This window comes from Dipodomys merriami, unplaced genomic scaffold (assembly GCF_024711535.1).
Source record: "Dipodomys merriami isolate MVZ:Mamm:240054 unplaced genomic scaffold, mDipMer1.0.p SCAF_48, whole genome shotgun sequence".
Lineage (NCBI taxonomy): Eukaryota > Metazoa > Chordata > Mammalia > Rodentia > Heteromyidae > Dipodomys > Dipodomys merriami.
In genome coordinates this window covers 314,652-337,039 of record NW_027206046.1, presented here as the reverse complement: position 1 = coordinate 337,039, position 22,388 = coordinate 314,652, and the positions used below count along the sequence as shown (strand labels likewise).

General features: G+C 38.3%; 1 protein-coding gene across 4 annotated transcripts in view; it reads left to right on the top strand.

Moving 5' to 3' along the window:
• Map2k5 (mitogen-activated protein kinase kinase 5) overlaps window positions 1–22,388 on the top strand; it is a 269,496-nt gene that overhangs the window by 138,772 nt on the left and 108,336 nt on the right. For all 4 annotated transcript variants that reach the window (XM_069995057.1, XM_069995056.1, XM_069995058.1 and 1 more), the window contains 3 exons: window positions 6,090–6,163; window positions 7,116–7,166; window positions 17,258–17,329. In XM_069995057.1, coding sequence (XP_069851158.1) covers window positions 6,090–6,163; window positions 7,116–7,166; window positions 17,258–17,329 — 197 coding nt within the window. The remainder of the gene's footprint in view (window positions 1–6,089; window positions 6,164–7,115; window positions 7,167–17,257; window positions 17,330–22,388) is intronic.

Below are 22,388 nucleotides of genomic sequence, written 5' to 3'. Positions count from 1 at the left end.
CTATGAATTATGCTGTCATTTAGATACACATCTTTAGTCTGCATTTCTGTTGAGTAGACACTACAGAATTAGCATATTATATACTAACATATACAATTTAGTATATATTAGTTTTTAGAAGGAGTTTCCCTTCCCCCCTTTTTGTCAGTCATGAGGCTCGAACTTAGGGCCTGTCCCTGAGATGTTTTTGCTCCAGGCTATGCTCTACTTTCAGCCACAACTCCACTTTCAGTTCTCTAGTGGTTTATTGGAAATAAGAGTCTCACAGACTTTCCTGCCTGGGCTTTCTTTTGACCTGTGATCCTCAAATGTCAGCTTCCTGAGTAGTCAGGATTATAGGCATAAACCACCAGCACCTGGCAAGAATAAGCCATTTTACATTATAATTAATTGATGTTGCATGATTTAAGAGTGACCACTAGGCTGGGGATATGGCCTAGTGGTAGTGTTTGCCCAGCATGCATGAAGCCCTGGGTTTGATTCCTCAGTACCACGTATACAGAAAAAGCCGGAGGTGGCACTGTGGCTCTAGTGCTAGAGTGCTAGCCTTGAGTAAAAGCAGCTCAGAGACAGTGCCCAGTCCCTGAATTCAAGCCCCAGAACTGGCAAAAAGCAAAACAAAACAAAAATGTCCACAAAACGTGTAGAAAAGTTTCTGTTTGTTTGTTTAATTCTGGAGGTAATGGGGGTTTTAAAACCCCATTTTCAGAGCTTCATGCTTGCCAGGGAGATGGTCTACCACTGGAGCTATGACCCTCCCCCCCCCTTTTTTTTTTAGTTATTTTTCAGAAGGGTCTCAAGTTTTTATTCAGGGTCAGAATCAGACTGTGATCTTCCTACCAATGGCCTCTTTTGTAGCTGGGATCACAGGTATGTGGGCAGCTTATTATTTTTGCCTGGGCTGGCATCATACTGTTATCCTCCTTATCTCTTCCTCCTAAGTGACTGGCATTATTACAGACATGAGCCACCACAACCAGCTTCCCCCTCTCTGCACCCCCCCCCCCGGATCTCACTATGTCGCCCACTCTAGGCTTGAGTGATTCTCACAACGCCTTCTTAAGTAGCTGGGACTCTGAGTGTGTACCTGGCTTTATAAACATTATAGCTTATATTTAGCTTTTTGTTTTTAGTTTTGACCATTTCCAGGGTTTGAACTCAGGGCCACTTGTTCTACTGGTACTCTGTTGCAAGGTCACACCCTCAGTCCTGCTTTGTCTGTTTATTTTGGAAATGGAGTCTCATGAACTTTCTTGCCTGGGCTGGCTTCAAACCACAATACCCCAGATCTGAGCCATCTGCATAGCTAGGATTATAGGTGTGAGCCACTGGAGTCTGGCATGTTTAATTTTAAGAGTATTCTGAGCCTGAGCTTTGTTTAGCATAGACTCCTGTAGAAAAGATATATTTATTCTTTTTTTGATATATTTATTCTTTAGCATGATCTAAGATCCTATTTGTAAACTCTTAACATCCTTCCTGCTCCCTGTTTTTTTTTGTTTGTTTTTTTTTTTTTTACTCTTCTAAGCATTCACTTTATTGGACAGAACTGCATTAGAACCATCTGTTTACTTGGGATAATGCAGTTACAATTCAGATTTGTGACATCATCATCAGAAAACTCCTATTACTGTGAAATCTTACTGGAAAAATGAGGACATATTGTGACAAGAGATACATACTGTGATTAAATAATTGTTAACTCTTGTGTGATCTCAACTGAACAGCACTTGCCTTTCTGAAAGAAGACAAGCTAGATGGAGCCAATGTCATGAGCATTAACTGCCCTTAGCATTTGGATGTGGTCCAGTATAATATATGATCCATATTCAGACTTTCTCTAATTTGAGTCATTATTACCAGTTCTACAAAGCTTGAATATACATAGTCTGTTCTGGCTTGCAAAATATTTTTTCCTTTCATTTGATTCATTCAACAACTAATTGGGCACTAGCTCTATGCCAGGCACACTGCCAACCACACTCTCACTTAATTCTCATAATAACTTTGTCAGTGTAAGAAGGTCACTACAAGCTGATATTTGTGAACTGACAGTTGTCAGTGAGCATTCAAGGTTGTTTTGTGAATCAAATGAAAGTGCGCATACTTATCACTGAACATGTGAGCACACATGTGCACATACATATTCACATGTGCTAAAGCACATGATTTGTCACCATCCATAGGCAAGACTGACTCTAGTATCTTAGATTAAACTCATAAAATACTTCCTACCTGTCCTTCTGCTTCCCCAGAAAGGATCTGACCAGTAGAGATCTATTCTGAGTCATCTACAAACCTAGTCTAATTGGATAATGACTAATTGCTAGGATGAGAGAAAATGAAGGGTATCTGATATTAAAAATGGTACACTTGCATTGTATCTTTTGTCTCTCTTCTTCAACGTGATATTAACTTCTTACCTTGAAGGTTGGATTAAACCCAAGTTCAAATTAGGAAACACCAAGGCATGATATTCCATATTTAATGCTAAAAGAGATTAAAGTTAATTTGGCTTTTCACTAAAGGCTCTTATAGAAGAAGTATATTTCTTGTGAGTGGGATGAAAAGAATCTGCAGTTCCCTGCTTCTGCATACCTCATTTGTATTTTCTTTGGCTCCGTTAAACCAAAGCTGTACCATTTATTTAAACTTACTTGCCTCAATAAAACTAATTGATAAACCCTAATAATTAATGGCCTGAAGTAAACCAAAATGACTTACATCTGCCCTGATGATTCCTACTTATAGTGACTCACTTTAATGACTCATCTTTCCTGTGCTTTGCTTACAGAAAAAAGCCTGTGATGGCTCTCTATGAGCTGAATGTTGTCTATTACTCTTTGTTTACTACAGTTTGATATTGTGTTAAAATAAACAGACATGCCTGTCTCCTTTAACGTAATATTTCTGCCTAGTCAGGTGTACCATCGTCTATGCTTTTGGGAAATGAACCAAAAAATGCAAATCAGCTCAGTAATCCTGAAGCTATTCTTTTTTTTTTTTTTTATTGTGAAAATACTGTACAGAGGGGTTACAATTACATGGGCACTGAAGCTATTCTTGAGAGTAGTAGAATTTGCATGTTTTAAATGAAAACTAGAATTAGTAAGCATATTTACTATATGTTCTATATAATATATATAGTATACACATATATACTATATGTCAACAAACCTCTGCCTTAAGGTGAATATTGTATGCAAAATAAAAGGAAAACAAGGCAATTATGCTTAGTTCAACATGTAAAGGGGTTCTCTGCTTCAGTTTTTGACATATGAATTCAGATTTAAATGAAGTCCTATTATAACTCACATCCCATTCATCTTAAACATGATTCGAGGTGGCTTATGTTGTAAGATCAAAACAATAAATAAGAGACAGAGCTGGCACCAGTGGCTCAGATCTGTAATCCTGGCTACTCAGGAGATTGGGATTTGAAGATCCAGCCCAGGCAGAAAAGTTCTTATCTCTGATTAACCATCAAAAAAAAACAGTGGGGGCTGGGAAGGTGGCTCAGTGGTAGAGCGCTTGCCTTGCATGCATGAGGCTCTGGGTTTGATTTCTCAGCACCACATAAGCAGGAAAAAAAAAAAAACAACCCAGAAGTGGAACTTTCAGCTGGTGTTCTATTAACATAGTGTCTAAATTGCTTTAGTAGCAATAGAAATTATTTTCTATACATAATGAAAAATATCACTTTTATAGCTTGGTTGATTTCCAATTGACAATAACAATACTCTACAGATTGTTGACTATTTGAAAGCAATTTTATATTTTTTTCATCTAATCCTCACTGCTCTTTGAAATTGACATATAAAATTTACCTCTCTGAAAGAGTAGAAGCAAAAATGTCTAATACTAAACCCTAAGTCACAACCCAAGTTATGGCAGAATCAAAATGATTGAAACAAAGAAGGGTACTCGTAGCTCAAACCTGTAATCCTATTAGAGACTGAGGTTTGAAGTCAGCCCAGCAAGAAAGTCTGCAAAACTCTTATGTTCATTAATTAATCACCAAAAAACAAACAAACAAACAAACAAAAAACAGAAGTAGAGCTGTGGCTCAAATGGGAAAGTGCTAGCCTTGAATGAAAAAGGCTCAGGACACCTCCCAGGCCAACTTCAAGCCCTGAACGGTACCAAAAAGAGAAATCAAAAAGACTGAAACAGAGATTCTCTTGTCTCCCCAATTAATTCATTGGTTTTGTTTAAAGGGATATTGTGTTCAAATGGACACCTCAGCATTGGGCACCACCATGCCCAGCTATAACCCTTTTTTTGAGTAGAGATGCATTTGGGGAATATGTAGCTTCCTGTTTATGGAGAAAAATCATGTAGTAAAAGTGGTATATTTAATGTTTAATATGCAGTAATATAAAAATATATAGAAATTCAAGAAATTTTGAGAGAACACTTGGTTAAACAGCTACCTTGTCTAGACAAAGCAACTTGAAATCAAAGTTGAGAGTCTCTGCCTGAGGTTACAGTGTGTGATATCTGAAATGCATGTTAACCCCTCATTGCTGAAGCAGATTCACAGACAAATACTGTGTGCTTCTAACCTCCATTCATTTATAACTCATTCATTTTTTTATTTTTTAGGTAGGATCTTACATTTCTGCCTAATACCAGAGTCAGACCTTGATCCTCCTATTTCCACCTTCAGTAGAGTAGAGCTTGTGTCACATGCATGTGACTACTATGTCTTACTTATTTTTAGAGACAGGTTCTCATTAAATTTCTTCCCCAACTAGCTTCATACAATGATACTCCCATCTCCACCTCTTAGGCAGCGTGGATTACAGTCATGCACCACTGCACCTGGTTACCTGCTACTCTTTTGGGCACTAGGAATACAATAGTCAATAGAAGAGTCAGAGTCTCTACCTTTTGTTCTAGCATTAGTCAAGGCAACACTAAATGATTTAATATATGAGAAAGTACCTGACATAGAGCCTGTTTCATCATGACTAGAGAATAATAATTGTTAGTTATCGACTTTGAACTTAAAGTAGGAATTAAGTATCTACTCTTGATAAGGTAGTTTGGACCATTTTGTAAGGGGGAGGGAGGAAAGAGATGAACACATTTGCAGACTTTTTTCTTCAAATATTACATTAAAACATTATGATTTTTCTTACATTCAAGGGTTCTTATATGTTCTTAAATGTGTTTGGTTGTCTGTCCTAGGCCACTTTTGCCATCAGAGATGAGATGTGGAAGCCAGTGCTGCAGTGGGTCCACACAAGTGTGGGGTATTGTCTTGCTTGGATAGTTTTTGTGGCTTCCTTGAGTTACAGAAATGGTTCATTGTTGTCCCTCATCAGGCATTACATAGAAACGCTTTGTGTCATTATGTACCAACTGACAGCTTTGCAACAGCTATGTCAGTTCTTTTGTTAAGTGTAACGACAGTCAAAAATGATGTTGTGGAAGGAAAGAATAAATGAAACCCACTGGTAAGAGCATATATGGTACATATACACATCTTTTAGGCTAGTTTCTGGCATTATCTGAAGTAGCATTTGAAATGTACAATACAGGAAATTGTGTGTATGTATGTGTGTGTGTATGTGTGTGTTTTGTTTCATTCTGCTGTTAAAAGCACATATGATTAGTTGTGTTTCTTGTTGGCTTTGCTGTGAACTTACTACTTCTTAGGTGGGTAAGGGTAGTTTGTTGGTTACAGGTAGAGAGTAAAACTAGTCTTTCTATGCAAATTCTTTGCAAGATTACATTTTCTTATATATTTACTTTTCCTTAAACTTAGGGATGGGTTGAAATATTTAATTGGACTTCCACTTCAAATAAACTCTTGACTTCTATAGAAATGGCTAGGAGCACATGGGAGTTAGGACTTTTGTCTCCAGATGAAATACTTTGGAGTAAATTTGTGATGACAGTTTTGGGGTGAGCAGATATCATTTCTGCAATATGGTAATGGTAGTAGTGGTGGTGGTAGTGGTAGTGTGTGTGTGTGTGTGTGTGTGAGAGAGAGAGAGAGAGAGAGAGAGAGAGAGGAGAGAGATTTTGAAGCAAGCATTAAGGAATTAATTAGTGGCTTTTTCTGGTCCTTTTTTTTTAAGATGTGAAGCCTTCCAATATGCTTGTAAACACCAGAGGACAGGTCAAGTTGTGTGACTTTGGAGTGAGCACTCAGGTAGGTCTCTTTTCCTCCCACAATGTTATCCCTCTGTAATGTCCACCTTTTCTTTTCAGTCTGCTCTCAGGCTTAAAAAAAACACCTAGCCACCAGACAAACAGAAGTCTACCTCTTTCCCTCGGCTGGGAGTATGTTGTTCATTTTTAATCTCTAAGCGAGTTTCCTTCATCAGAATATGATTGTTCATTGTTTAATGACAGTAAAAACTGCTGATATTGTAATTACTACTTCCGAATAGCAAACTTCATTGATATGCAGCTTTGATATGAAAGCGTTTTGGCCAGACAAAAGGGAGGGCAGAGTGGGAGCTGTGCCTAGGGAGCCCAACTGGCCCACAATAAAAATTAATACTGGGAGCAACAATAGTGGAGGGCCATTACAATGTGCAGCACAAATTTTAATTAATTTCCATTTTGGGCCTCCCCTGAGGACCCCGGTGATAGTGACCTATGAGCGTGCTGTGATGTTGATTTGAATTGCAGCCACCTTTACTCCCAGCCAAACATGAAGACCAAAGCGAAGGTCATCGCTGTATTATGAGTTGTCAAAGTCTGTTATCCCTCCAGCGTATTTAGTGTTCGTTTCATTCTAGTAATGCATGGGGCTTCATTCACATTTTAAGCCATCTGACTAAAAAATTCTACTTCAAAATTGACTTTTTATATCAGGCGGGTTTGGGGTACTAAAGCGCTTAAGCATCCTGCTTAAGTGAATTGTTTAAGGTTATCTGCTATAAACTGTAATGCTGTGCTTGTTTAAATTGGAAATCACATTCAAAAGAAAAGAGAGATTTAATCATTTTTAATGCCTTTCTAGATAAATTTGTTCCCTTTTACATAATTTTTAGTTGATTTGTAGGAATGATGATTGTAGGTTAAATGAGGAATAATTGCCCATTTTATTTCCACATTATCTTTATATTGTTCTGACAAACTGTTTTGTCTCATAGCTGGTGAATTCTATAGCCAAGACGTATGTTGGAACAAATGCTTACATGGCGGTAAGTAAACTTATGCAAAAATAACATTTAAAACCAGCATCTTTATCTTTATGTACTTGGTAATGTACAGTTCTTGAATTAATTCCCCAGCCTTAGCTGAGCAGATCATAAATTACAAAGTCAATCCAGTCATGATACAATTTTTAAATCTCAAGAATCCATGAGGGTTTATAGAGAAGCTATCAACTTATCTGACTTGTTGGTTTAACTTGTGTAAGTGTGAAATTTCTGAGGACTAGTTTTGTTTATTTGTTTTGTGTTTTTGGCAGTACTGGCGTTTGAACTCTGTGCTTTACCTTTATCTAGACAGGTATTTTATCACTTAAGCCAGGTCTCTAGCCCTTTCAAATAGAATCTTGCATTTTTGCCTAGGGCTGGCCTCACACTCTCATCATCGCCCAACCTCCCCCCCCCCCCCATTTTATACCTCTAGAGTAACTGGGATTACTGGTATACACCGTCATGCCAAAACCTCCTCAGTTTTACAAAATATAATTTTGTTAGGGTGTTGAAGAGAGAGGTTACCATTTCGTAAGTCAGGTAATGAGTACAATTCCTTTGGGCAATGTCACCCCTTCCTTTGCTTTCCACCAGTTTCTCTCTCACATCCCTGCCCACAAGTTACATAGTTCATTTTCCACATAGTATATATTGAATACACTGTACTATGACTGCATTTGTTTACCCTTCTTCCCTCCATTTCTGCACCTCCCTTTTGCCCTCCTAAAAAGACAAAAACAAAAAAACAAAAAAAGCAATACCACCCTATGTTTTTCATTTCCTGAAATTTGTTTTGATAAATAGTATTAAATGTTCAGAGGGTTCCTATCCTAAAAGTATCCTCCTTTACTCTGACTACAAAACTTCCTCATTTTGAAGTTTAGACCTATAGTTATATGGCACTTTATAACATATTGGCTATTTTTTGTCACACAGTTTAATTGTCCTAATGTATGCCAAGGCATCCATCAGTAAGATTGTTTTTTTCCAGAAATACAAATCAGTTTTGTTACTAGATCAATATTAAATTACTGGCTGGGAATGTGGCTAAGGGGTAGAGTGCTTGCCTAGCATGCATGAAGCCCGGGTTCGATCCTTAAGTACCACATAAAAAGGCCAGAAGTGGCTCTGTGGCTCAACAGGTACAGTGCCCAGGTCCTGAGTTCAAGCCCCAGGACTGACAAAAAAAAAAGAAAGAAATTAAATTACTGATATAGCCAAATCTTATTTATGGATCACTGAATGACTTTTGCTGGCAATTCTTTTTAGAATTTCTACCTGTATATTTTGATATTATTATTAGTATATTAGTTTCACTGAACTAAATTTGTCAATAAAAGCTAGAGGAAAATCTTTTTCTTAGAACCTTTTGAGTAAGTCATTTTTCATTGCTTTATACATTACTCTGAGAATGGGAGGTAAAAGGGCAAGCAGAAACTTATTTACTATATTTTGGAGCAGAGTTTTAGGATGAATTTTTACAAGAACTCTAGATTGATTTAGTTAACCTTTTTCATTTCAATAGCCTTTATTTATGTGGTGTAAAAAGACAATTTTAGTCTGGATAGAACCGTAGATCTTGATCTTCATTTTTGTTTTTTGTTCACCTATTATCTTGATTAGAAGATTCTAGTATCCTGGATCTTCTCACAATCAGTGCAAAACATTTTTCTTTCATTTACATATCAGAAAATTTAAAGGGCTTTGGAGTTTTTTTTGTTTGTCTATTTGTTTTCTAAGAAAAGTTGGGGGGAAAAGATTGACCTTGAAGTCACCTTATCTGCTTTTGGAAACCTAAATTTCCTTCTGGGCTCTCCTTAGATGAGATTGGTGAGCCATCTCTTTAGTTAACAAAGCCCTGCTGAATGCTGGATTCAGCCCTTGAAAGCTATGAAACACTGTGATTTAAAAAGAAAAACCATCAATGAAACAACTTGCCAACTACACATCATGTTCTTAGTAGCTTTAAATTGTTCTAATAATTAAACCACATTATATTTAAATGTGCAAATCCAGATTACAGTTGTCTTTCCCAGGTGGACATTAGAGAAATTACTTTTTTCCCCCTTTTGTTTATGGATAAATGTGATGTGAGTATCAGTTAATTGAAAATGGGAGGATTCAAATTAGGAAATGTTCACTCAGATTGGCAAAGCTAAAAATTGCTTTGCTTCTTTGGTGAGTTAATTGTCATTATCAACTTTGTAATTCAAGCTGTAAAAAGAATAAACTACCAAGGAAGGAAACAATAATAGCCTAATAGTAATAGCAAGAGCTTTGTTTACTTCAGTAAGCTGAGTACTTACCTAAATTGTGGGGGATTAAAGGTTGGAGGTAGAGGATCATGGCCCTAACTCTCTTGGTGTATTAACACTTGCCTTCTGTCTGCTGGCAATCTCTTGAGGGAGACAGCTTGGGCTTTTGGAGTTTTTTAAACCACAACTGGATCTTACTTTAGCTGGTCTAGTTTGTAATTTTGAATCACACATGAATATCTATGCCAAGTGTTAGAGAACTATAGCCCTCAGTCTGTTTTTGTAAATAAAGTTTTATTGGAATGTGGCCATGGCCATTTGCTTATGTGTTGGGTATGGCTGCTGTCATACTCTGGTGGCAGAGCTGAGCATTTCTGACAATTGCTACAGAGACCATATGGGCTACAAAGTGAAAAATATTTACTATCTGGCCTGTTACAGAAATAAATTTGCCAACCCCTTGCTTATGGCAGTGAAAACTATATCTGAAACCTTTAGGTAAATCAACAAGTGTTCACTGAGCCCCTCCAAGTGCTAGTCAGGGATGATATAAGTACTTTGCAGTCTAGAGAAGATGTGAGTGAAACAGAAAACATGATCTCATGTATAACAGCAGTGAGTGTGAACTAATAAAGTCTTAAGCTGTCTTCTTACTTGAGAAAGCAAGAAGACATACAGTGTACACATGGTGATTCTAAAGAGATGTGACAAGGGCTCTTAAAAAAGAGACAGCAGAAGCATGTTAAGAAGGGTTGGACAGAAACTAGAGCACTATGGCATCATTGGAGGTGAGGACAGTGATAAATTGTGATCTGATGATGTGGTATTCTTATTTTATATCTATTTTCCTCATTTTGTGTTTATGTATACTACTATGCAGTGATAGTAGCATCAACAATTATAGTAAACGATTAGCACTATGTGCCAGTTATTCTTTTCTTTTTCTTTTTTTGTGAGTTGGAACTTGGTTCCTGCTTGAGAGACAATATATGGGCCTTTTTACCTTATTTGTTCATGGTTTTCCTCAGGCCAAATGATTGTACTACTTAAGGTCCACATTGTTAGGATTATAGGCAGGAAGCACCATGCTAGCTTATTGGATGAAACAGAGTCTCATTAACTTTTTGCCCAGGTTGACCTCAAAGCAGGGTCCTTCCACCTCCAAAGTAGCTAGGATTACAGGTATGACCTACTACACCCAGCCCTTTAAATCCTCATAACAGCCCTATGACATAATGTTATCTTTCTTATTCTATAGATGAAGAAATTGAGGCAGGAGAAGTTGTATGATTTACCCAATTCCATACAGCTAATAATGTAGGAGAGTTGGGATTCAAACTTATCTCATCTGCCTTGAGACATTAATTTCTTAATTTTTTTGCCTCACACTGTATCCAAATTTATGATGTATCTCCTCCAAGTTAGACTTTGAATGTCACAGGGGCAGGCCTTATTCTGCTCATTTCTATACCTTTCCTCCTTCCAAAAGTGACTAGTTCATTTTCATAAGCAGAGCATCAAATTCTGTATTAAATATCTTGCTTCTATATGAAGGTCTGGAAGACCAAAAGTACTCAAATGCAACTAGCTAGCTTGTTCAAATTCAGAAAAGTTCATATCAGTGCCACTTTAGTCTCAGTGCCACTTTAGTCTACTGTAACCTCAAATATAAGATACAAGACTCTAGGACAAAAATAAGAAATCTTTTGTTGAAGAAAAAAAAACATTTTTCTAACATCCCAAGTCTTTTGAAGGTAGGGTAGATTAAGCAGTAGGCTTGTAGACGACTTAGAAAAATCATGATCTAGCCTCTTCACCTGGAAACGAAGGTGTCCTCTTCAAGGACACCTGCTTTTTTAGGTCATGATAATTGGGTTCAGCAGGCACTTTCATCCACAGCATGAGGATTTGCAACTGCATTTTAAAATAATTTCATCCAAGATTATAAAAGTGGTCCGGAAGTCTTTGCAACACATACTAAACTGTTTCTCAGAAATTCTAATTGCTGGACTGGGAAGGTGGCTGAGTGGTAGAGCGCTTGCCTTGCATGCCTGAGGCCCTGGGTTCCATTCCTCAGCACCACATAAGCAAAAAGAAAAAAAGCCGGAAGTGGCGCTGTGGCTCGAGTGGTAGAGCGCTAGCCTTGAGCTGAAGAGCTGAGGGGATAGTGCCCAGGCCCAGAGTTCAGGCCCCACGACCGGACCCCAAAAAAAAAACCAACAACAACAAAAAAAGAAATTCTAATTGCTAAAATTGCTCTGTTCTTAAGATTAAACTTCCTAATACTTTAACAAACTACTTATTTGTATTTTTCATTATAATTTTAAAAATCAGATTTAGAAGTTTGACTTTATTGTGAATAACTGAAACTTGAAAAATTTCAAAATAATGTTGTAGCCAGTTGTTGGTAGCTGATGCCTGTAATACTAACTATTCGGTGTTGTGTGTGAGTGGGGGGGAGGGGAGAGTGAGAGAGAGAAGGAGGAGGAAGAAGAGGAGGAGGAGATGAGGAGGAGGAGGAGGAGGGAGAGGAAGAGGGGAAAAAAAACCTGTAAGCAGTCAAAACTAGATGCAAGGCTGGGAATGCGGCTTAGTGGTAGAGTGCTTGCCTAGCATGCATGAAGCCCTGGATTCAATTCCTCAGTACCACATGAAACAAGCCAGAAATGCGGCTGTGGATCACAGGGTAGAATGCTAGCTTCAGCAAAAGAAGCTCAGGGGCAGTGTCTAGGCCCTGAATTAAATCCCCAGGACTGGCAGAACACAACAAACCACTAGATGCATTAGGAAACAAGGCAAGAAGACGAAGATACAACAAGAAAAGCAGTAGCACAAAAAAATCTATGGACATTGGTGGACTTCTAAAAAGCCCCCCAATAAACTAAAACAAAAATTGAAAACCCACTGTAGGATTAGTGAACTGAACAGTAGATCTAAATTAGAGCAGTCTAACTCTGGAGCTCTTGTTCAGCTTGCTGTGCTACCTTCATGGGGACCTTGCCAGCCTACAAGAAACTTAGGGTACATACCAAAATACTCCCATCACTTGGGGTACATATTTTGGTTACATCCTAGCTTCAAGCATTTGTGCTTGCTTTCTTAATTTTCTAATCACCCTAACTGAAAAGCAACTCCTTAGTATCTTTCTGCTTCTGACAGTATTCTGAAATATTGTAATAAACAGTTCTGGAATTTGTTAACTAAAATATGTATCTGGGATAAATGCTTAGTCATAGAGGGCTGCAGAAGTAGAATGTGAATTCCTCTTGAAAGGCATAAATCCTGCTTTTGGCCATGCCTTATTGTTGTTCTGTTAAGAATAGGACAGAGTTGTTTTATTTACCTAAACCTCAATACCAAGGTGCTTCAGACAAGAGTTGTGATTTTCTTATTATTTAGCTTTCCACCTAATTGACAGCTGTCATCTGAAAAAGTATTCCCCAGCCTCAGCTTTTTGACTATAAATACTCATCACACATCTGTCAATGGTATGATATTTGGTAGTTAGTTTTGTTTAGTTCATTTTTTTTTTTTTTGGAGGGAAGAGGACAGGACACACCGCCTTAGTCTCAAGTGTAAGACTGACTTTGAAATATGCAGCCTCTGGCCATCACTCCTGGCTACATCGGTTTGAAATGTGGTGGGACTCACTGTGTACTTGAGTCTGTCTCCCATAAGCATTCCTTAGAGTGGACCCGTGGAGCTTCTGCCTGCTTTTGCTGAGCATTCTTGCTCAAGCATTGCATCCCAACAGCTTGCTATAAGAATAATGTTTTCGAATAGGAGGTTATCAGAATCCCATCATGAAGGAATCATATAATTTGCTTCCTGAGATCTGTAAACATAACTTTTTCTTTTTTTTTCTAAGTTTAACTTTCTGTGCTTTATTTTTAGTTTGCATTTCTTTTGATAGTTCAGTGGGCACATATAATGAATGTATTTAATATATTGTTGGCTCGTACAAAATATTTATGAATTCTTCTGTTTATGTGTGACTGTTCTATGTACTTTGGATGAAGTGTTACATATTGATAACTGTCTGTCAGTGAGAGGAAGAAATAGACACAGAAAAACAAAAAAGACCAGAGAGTAATTGTTGAAGGTAGAATTGAGTCATAGGGGAGCTCTATGTGTAATCTTTTGAGGAATCTCCATACTGCTTTCCAGAGTGACTGAACAAGTTTACATTCCCACCAACAACGCAGTAGGGTTCCCTTTTGGCCACATCCCCTTCAGCATCTGTCATTAGTAGATTTTTTAATTATTTTTTTCATTTATAGCCATTCTAAATGGGGTGAGGTGTTATTTCGATTTGCATTTCTTTTATGGCCAGAGAAGTTGAACATTTCTTCATGTGTCTATTGACCATTCTTATTTCCCCTTTCAGAGAAATCTCTCTTTAAGTCTTTAGCTCGCTTATTAATGGGGCAGTTGTTTCTTTGAGGATCCCACTTCTGGGCATTTACCCAGATGATCACAAACAAGGCCATACTAAAGCTACCAGCACAACTATGTTTATTGCAGCATTATTCACCATAGCTAAGATAGGGAACCAACCCAGATGCCCCTCAGTAGATGAGTGGATCAAGAAAATGTGGTACTAAGACATTATGTGGAAAAAGGAACTTTACACTTTGGCAGGGTTGGAGAGGGTGGGGGGGATATGAGGGCAGAGATGGTAAGGGGAAACAAAGGAGGAGGCAACAATACTTGATAAGAAATGTACTCATTTCCTTGCTCATGTAATTGTAACCCCTCTGTATGGTATTTTCACACTAAAAAAATTAATAAAAAATGAGGTACGTATATACAATGGAATTCTATGCTTCCATCAGAAAGAATGACTACCCATTTGTTAGGAAGTGGTAAGACTTGGGAAAAAAATCATATTAAATGAAGTTACCCAGTCCTAAAGAAATTTAGGTCCCATGGTTTCCCTTATTTGCAATAATTAGTATCCATATAAGATAATCTTATCAGAAGAGCTGAAAAGCTCAAAAACCATGCACAGATAACCATATTAGAGGTTAAGTGCCAGGTGCTGGTAGGTCATGCCTGTAATCCTAGCACTCAGGAGACTGAGATCAGAGGATCACGATTAAAACCAGCCCGGGCATGAAAGTCCATGAAACTCTTACCTCTAGTTAACCACTAGAAAACCAGAAGTGGCACTGTGGCTCAAGCAGTAGAGCGCTTGCCTTGAGCTGAAAAGTGCAGGGACAGTGCCCAAGCCCAGAGTTCAAAGCCCCATGACAGACCAAAAAAAAAAAAAAAAAAGATGGTGCTAAGTGAAATGAATCCCAAAATATGGACAAAAGAGGTCTGTCTTTATTGTTATTATTTTAAATGTACCATGTGATTTTATTTTTGTTGTTGTTTGTTGTTTGTATGGCATATCCCCTGTTGTCACTGTACTTGATTTTGATATTCTGCATCTTGTATATACATATGTCTAATCTGTGGAGGGGAAGTGGAATAACAAAATGCTGAACAAGGACACAGAATGACCCAATGCAACCCAATGCAATGTATCTGTAACCCCTTTGTACATCTCTACAATAAAATAAAAGAAAATGATTTTTAAAAAGGTAGAATTGAGAGGGTTTTAGGATTTACAACTTTCCCATAAGTTTATATACACCCAAGTGCCAGTAATATTTGGGGAAGTTATTTTAGAAGACTCTGCAAACTTAAGTTTGTGGGGGTTTCTTGTTCTTCTTGTTGTTGTTGGTGGTGGTGGTCATGGGGTGTGAACTCTGGGCCTGGGCACTGTCCCTCAGCTCTCCAGCTCAAGGCTAGTGCTCTTACCACTTGAGCCACAGCATCACTTTTGGCTTTTTCTGCTAGGTGGTGCTTAGGAATCGAACCCAGGGCCTCATGCACGCAAGACAAGCACTCTCCCACTGAGCCACCTTCCCAGCCTTAAGTTTGTGTTTTAAACAGTGTGTGCAGTAAGCATGTACTGCATCTTTTGGTCAGCTGTTCACTGCCATGTGTCCTCCATAGCGTTGGGTATGAGCTCAGCAAGACACTCTACCTCATGGGGAAACAGATTAGAAAAGACACAGTTACAAGACAGAGCAAAAAAGCACAGAGTTTTTGTGAAGTACCTTTAATTCTGTCTGAGGAGCAGAGGAAACAAAGGTGCTTAACACTGACACTAAGCAGTGAAGATGGCAGGAGACCTAGAGGGTCATTGCTGCAGTAGGGGATGGGACAACTTCTAGTGAGTGGAGCTGTGTAGCAACGAACCACCAACAAAAATTATTTTCTCCAATGGAAGTCCCTAAACCCACCCCAGAGATTGTGATTCAGGTGGCTTATTTAGACTGAGCACCTCAGGCAGTTCTCTGATGGCTGACCCAAAGCCTACATTTTCAGTTCAAGACTAGTACTTGGTTCTGACTTGTACTTGCAGGGACAGTCTGACACATCAGAAAGAACTCCAGTTTTGCAATTAGATGTAACTGGGCTTGAACCTGGGCTTTGCTCAGTAATATTAACCATAGCTCCAGCCTTGGACAGATCACTTACTTGGGCTTCAGTTTTTACCTCAGTAATGTGAAGGCAGTCACATCTACCATGTGAGATTGGTGGGACTTGCAGAGGATGCAAAGCACTCAGCCCTATGTCTGGCACTAATGGTCATTAAATGATAGCTTAGTATCCTTCTTATGGATGCAGCATTTCACAGTGGCTAGTACTATAAACTAACCCTTTTTAACTTGTTTTCTTCATGTTAAAAATGGGAGTGACAATAATATGGACCTAATGGATGCTTGTGAATCAGAAATGAGATAAGGACCTTTTAAAGCAGTGTCTGACGCATAGAAATTCTTTAATAACGGTATAGATGATATTGGTGATGTTGGTATTATTCTCATAACTGGCTAGCTGGTTCCATAGGTATGCATCCTGGTACCTGTTGAACAAGACAGAATGAAATAGGGGATATGGTTAGGATCCAGCCCTGCCATGTATAGCTTTGTAACCTTGAGCAATTATTCCACCTTTGTGGAACAGTTTCTCACTTTCTCTTACTCATCCATTCATGCGTTCACTTCAGACAGTTCTGTGGGTATCCTAATGCAGCACTTGCCCTGAATAAAATAATTCCTGTTGAAGTAGAGTATGCATACAGCAGACTTTTCCATGTTTGCTGCACAATTTGATCAAACATCCCAACTGGACTTTTCAAAGTGTTTCTTGATCCTTATCAGAGGATGCCCTGATAGTAGAATGAGATCTGAAGACTACAGTTTGAAGCCAACCCAGGCAGAAAAGTCTGAGAGACTCTTACATCCTCTTAACCAGCAGAAAAGCCAGAAGTGGAGGTATGACTCAAGTGGTAGAGCCCTAACACTGATTAGAAAAAGCTAAGGCCCTGAATTCAACTCCAATACCAGTATATACAATAAAAATAAAACAAACTAAGCCTTAGTCTTTAAGTCCTGTCTCTCAAAAACTAGTTAAAGTGTATACTTTTTGTGCTTTGTCACTCCTCAATTAAGACTACTAAATTTGGAGGGAGAAGACCCAGGGTCAAGTCTCAGATCATTCCTTGCCCAAAGTGATTCACTACATATGAGCCTTTCTTTCCTCATCTGTGGAATAGAGATATTAGCCTTCTTCACAAGGAAACATGCAGAGGATGCATATATTTTATGTTTATTTTATATATAAAGTTTATATATTATCTACGTAATACATACATACACATAATGTGGAATTGTTCTGCCATCCTTAAAATGCTATGAAAATGTTGTTCCCTCACCTTAACCAAGCTCATGTTCGGTGTTAAGGTTCTAATGCAAACTTCCTTCTGTTTTCTTACAGCCTGAAAGAATTTCAGGGGAGCAGTACGGAATCCATTCTGATGTCTGGAGCTTAGGGATCTCTTTCATGGAGGTAGGTTGCAGTTGTTTGCAAATAGACACTTATTGTGCGTACTGTACTAAATAAATGTCCCATAGGACTAATGGAGATTTTGAAAGAATATACCTTCAGTGCTATATATATATATATATATATATATATATATATATATATATATATATATATATATATATATATATATATATATATTTCTGTAGATTTTGACTCTAATCATTACTTACTTTTATATATTCATGTGGCTTATGGACTGTGTCTGAATTATTCTAAAACACTATTTCTCACAGATCACCTGTTTATGGATACAGCCCCATCCAAGACCAATTAAATCCAAATCTCTGATAATCTATATGCCAGATATTTTCCCTGAGTGATCATTTTTCATACTATCTGGAGAACCTGTGTTCTAAAAGGTCTCCCAAAAAATGATATGTGGTAGCTGCTTTGTTGGAATGCATATGTAATTCTCAGAGATATGCTCCCTACTCATTTGAATGTATAAAAAAGAAAAAAGTCACCTCATTCTAATATGGTCATAGCACATGTATATAAAATGTAAGGGTGGGGTGGGATGGTTATGTAGTGTAATTTTATCTTTACTCTTCATGCTGTATTTAGAATGGACTTTATCTTAGAATGCTAAGTGCACCCCCACTAGAACTCTATAGTAGGTTTTTTATAAAATGACCAAATGACATATTATAAACATAACTGGAGGGTATAACTGCTTATGAGGGGGAATAACTGTGATTAAAGTACCTTGTATACATGTCTGAGAATGATAACAAAACCAATTTTTTTGCAATAGGGCTATTTTAGGTTAGCTTGACAGTCTTTAAAAATGTAAAGATACCGTTAGTGGATGAATGCATATGAAGCATCATTCACTATTTACAAAGGAAGGAAATACTGTCATATGACTTTTTTTATGATGCATGTATGAAATTTTATTTATACTCATTGCTTGTTGGCCTTTAATATAACAATTCATCATATAATCAACATATTAATAAAGGGAATAGCTATTTCTGGAAATTATTTAAAGCCAAAGTATTTCTATTTCTGAATTGCATATTATTCATATAGTTCTTTATATTTAAAAGTATATTATTTTGTGCAAATGTCTGTATCTGAGTTCTTATATGTAAGGTCAGAGATTAACATCTTTTCTTCAATAAATGTGACATACAGGTAATATATTTAAAGTCTTATAATTAGTGGGAGCTCTAATCTAATTAATTCAATTAAAATGAATTATTTTGTAAATTTAATATATTCCAATAAAAATGCCTAAGCCACATACTGGTGGCTCATGCCTATAATCCTAGCTAATTAAGAGGCTGAGATAAGGATGATCACCATCCAAGACCATCCTAGGCATACATGTGAGACCCCCTTCTCAACCAGCATTTGAGTATGGTGTCATCTCAGATACTTGAAAGACTCAAATCGTGAGGATCAAGGTTCTAGGCCAGCCTGGAGAAAAAAGTCTATGAGACGCCATTTCAGTGTAAGAAGCTTGGCCTGATGGCATGTGGCTGTCATCCCATCATGATGGGAAGCATAAAATAGGTAAATTGTGGCCCAGGTGCATGGCCAGCCAAAAAGCAGAGACTGTATCTTAGATATAGTCAGTGCCAAAAAGGGCTAGATGTGGGGTTCATTGGTAAAACACCTGCCTACCCAGAATAAGTTTCTGAGACCAAACCTCAGTTTTGCCTCACTCCCCCCCTAAAAATCAATGTCTGGAAAAAGACACATGGGTCAACTTTAGTTACAGTAGTATAGAACTTAGGTACTCACCGGCACTGTCAGAATTGTTGCTCAGTTATACTGATACATACCGAAAAAAAGAAAGAGGTCTTACAGGCTGGGTGCCAGTGGCTTACACCTGTAATCCTAGCTACTCAGGAGGCTGAGATCTGAGGATCATGGTTCAAAGCCAGCCCGGGCAAGGAAAGTCCGTGAGACTCTTATCTCCAATAAACCACTAGAAAACCGGAAGTGGCACTGTGGCTCAAGCAGTAGAGCGCTCGCCTTGAGCTGAAAAGCTGAGGGATAGTGCCCAAGCCCAGAGTTCAAGCCCCACAACCGACCAAAAAAAAAAAAAAAGAGGTTTTACAAAATAGAAAGGACATAAATGGGCATGTTAAATTGAACCCTTCTTACATAGCTGTTTAAAGAAATTAAAAAAAAAAAAAAAAAAAACAGGAGGGACTCTTACATATGCTTTCTAACAAGGAAGAAAAGAAGCAGAAAAGACTCTAAATAGGATTGGAGATTGAATTCCAATCACAATTTTGTCACCTTTTTTTTTGGCCAGGCATCTTTTCTGTAATTTTTGTAATGCTTGAATATCATTGTGTTTGTAAGCAAATGTCTTCAAACTCAGTTAACCTGAATGGTATTAAAAAAAAAAAAAGAAAGGAAGAAAACTGCTCAGTGTTTGTTAAATCATATTCTCCTGCTTAATTATGCAAGGGATCTAAGAAATACAGTATATGTGTATCCAATGAGAGGTTAGTCATAATGATGGACAGATAGGAGAAGTGAATCTGAAGCAGAATCTATTGGCCTGTTTGTTTCCCATTCCAGGGCTTAAACTTATGGGCTCATACTCTTGCCTAGCTTGCTTGCTGACAGATGGTGCTCAGCCACTTGAGCCATGACTTCAATCTGGCTTTTTTTCTAGTTAATTGGAGATAGGGTCTCAGCCTTTTGAGTAGCTAGGATTACAGTTGTGAGCCCAGCCTGGCTATTACCTTGTTTATGAGGAAACTGGTACGTTTGTGGGGTTCACCCCTTGCTTCTATATAATTTTCTTTTGCATATTTTAGATCATTGTCATTTATTGTATTTTATAAATGAGCAGATATGGTGTAGAATTGTGGAGAAACTACGTGGTACAGATACAAGAATCCCAGGTTGGGAGTGAAAGGCCTGGATTGCAGTTTCAGTTTGCTGCTAGTTTCCTGGGTGGCCCTACTCCCCCCTGGGCCTCAGTTCATTCATCTGTAAAATGATTGTCTCTGAGCCTCTTTTCAGGCTCATACTCTAATGATTCTGCTCTGACTCTTTCTGCTATTCTCTTTCCTTAGCTTCATGCAACAGCAGTAGAGCTGTAGAAACAAGGGTATACCATCACTTGACATAAAACATGGAGGCAGAGCAGTACTGTCAGAGAGCATGATTGCTACACCTCAGATTTAGAGCCCAACACCTCAGATTTAGAGCCCAACACCTCAGATTTAGAGCCCATGTGAATGGCTCCCAGTCATCCCTCCTCCTTTTTGAGCCCTTGCTAGGCCTACTACATGGACCAGTTTGGTGAGGTGTGGAGCATGAGGGCAACAACAGAAAACAAAGCTAAAACCAAATATGAGGTTTGTCAGGTAACAATAAATCCAGTGGAGAAAACAAAAGTGGTCAGTCCTCTGATAAAGTTCCATTGGAAATGCAGAGACAGGAATATTGTGGGGGAAGCCACCTGGCAACAACAGTTACTTTGTATATGCAAGGAAAACAGAGAGACCTGTCTGACTGGAGTGGAGTGAACAGGAAGAAATAAATTCAGAGATGTAGACAGGACCAGAGCCAATGTAGGCCATGCTCAGAATTTGAGACACTTACTCTGAGAATAAATGCTCTGACTTCAATTTTCAAAGGGTCATCGATTGTTCTGTGGCAAATAACTGTAGAGGAACAAGCATAGAAGTGAGGTGGTCAGATAGGAAGATTGATAGATGCTCAATAAACATAACACATTAATATTTATTTATATTACATATTGATATACACATCTAACTATCTTGTCAGGTGCCCAGGATATAATGAGTAATAAAAAGAAATTTTTCTATGTTATAGGGAGGGAAATTGCTAGTGGTGTGTTTGTGACTTCGCTGGTGTCCATTTAATACTCTCGGGAACACTGAAGAAAAGGTGCATTGAATTTCTAAGATTGATAAGGATAGGGTATAGGAAACTGTAAAAACTGTCAACTTTATATGCAGGACAACTAAGTGACAGAATGAGTAAGGTAACCCATGTGGCAAAATGGGCAACAGGATATGACCACATGGTTGTTGGGAGTGGGGAACCAGGAAGGATTAGTCTTTTGATTCTCCTGTGTTTCCAAATGAATGGAAAAGAGAGGTAATACAGCAGGAGAAGATGCTGTTCCAGGATGGAAAGTGGAATAAGATCATGACCATCAAAAATGCATGTTGAGCTCTTCTTTATTCAGGATGCTTAGCTAAATGCCTTCAAAATGAAGCATGAGAGAGGTTGTCAGTGGCTCACACTTGTGATCCAGGCTGCTCAGGAGACTGAGATCTTAGGATTGCTGTTTGAAGCCAGCCGACGCTGTTAAAGTCCATGAGACTTTTATTTCCAATTAACCATCCACCCCACCCCACCCCCCAAAAAAGCTAGAAGTGGAGCTATGGCTCAAGTGTAGCTCAGGAACAGTGCCAAGGCTACACCAAAAAACAAAAAAAGGAAACATAGGATTGGAATCTCTGCCCTTTAGGAATTTATGACCCTCTGTCGAGCAGGTAACAACATGGACCAACCTAAATAGCAGCCTAGTAAGTCATTAGAGAATAGAGTAAGACCCTTAATATGGTTTTGGGTTCTTCATTTATTTGGGACAATTCATTTGGGGTCTGAGGTAAAGAAAAACACATGACAGAGAAGGGGAGAAGAAGGGTTTGAATTCATAGATGAGTCTTTGTGAGTGGTTCAGTAATGAAGATTACAAGAGAACTCCAAGGTTCTTTGTTTCTTGAGTTAGATAAGAGGAGATCATTACACATTACACAAAGGAATTGGGAGTTAGCCCAAAAGAGATAACTTGAAGGCCAAGATTCTTCTCTGTTTTTAACCATAATTCACTTGGCATAGGTGTGGCAAATCCTGTTTAAAATCATTGTAGAGGAAGGTTGCTCAGTAGTAGAGTGCTTGCCTTGCATGCGTGAGGCCCTGGTTCAATTCCTCAGCACCACATAAGCAGAAAAAGCTGGAAGTGGTGCTGTGGCTCAAGTGGTAGAGCACTAGCCTGAGCTGAAGAGCTGAA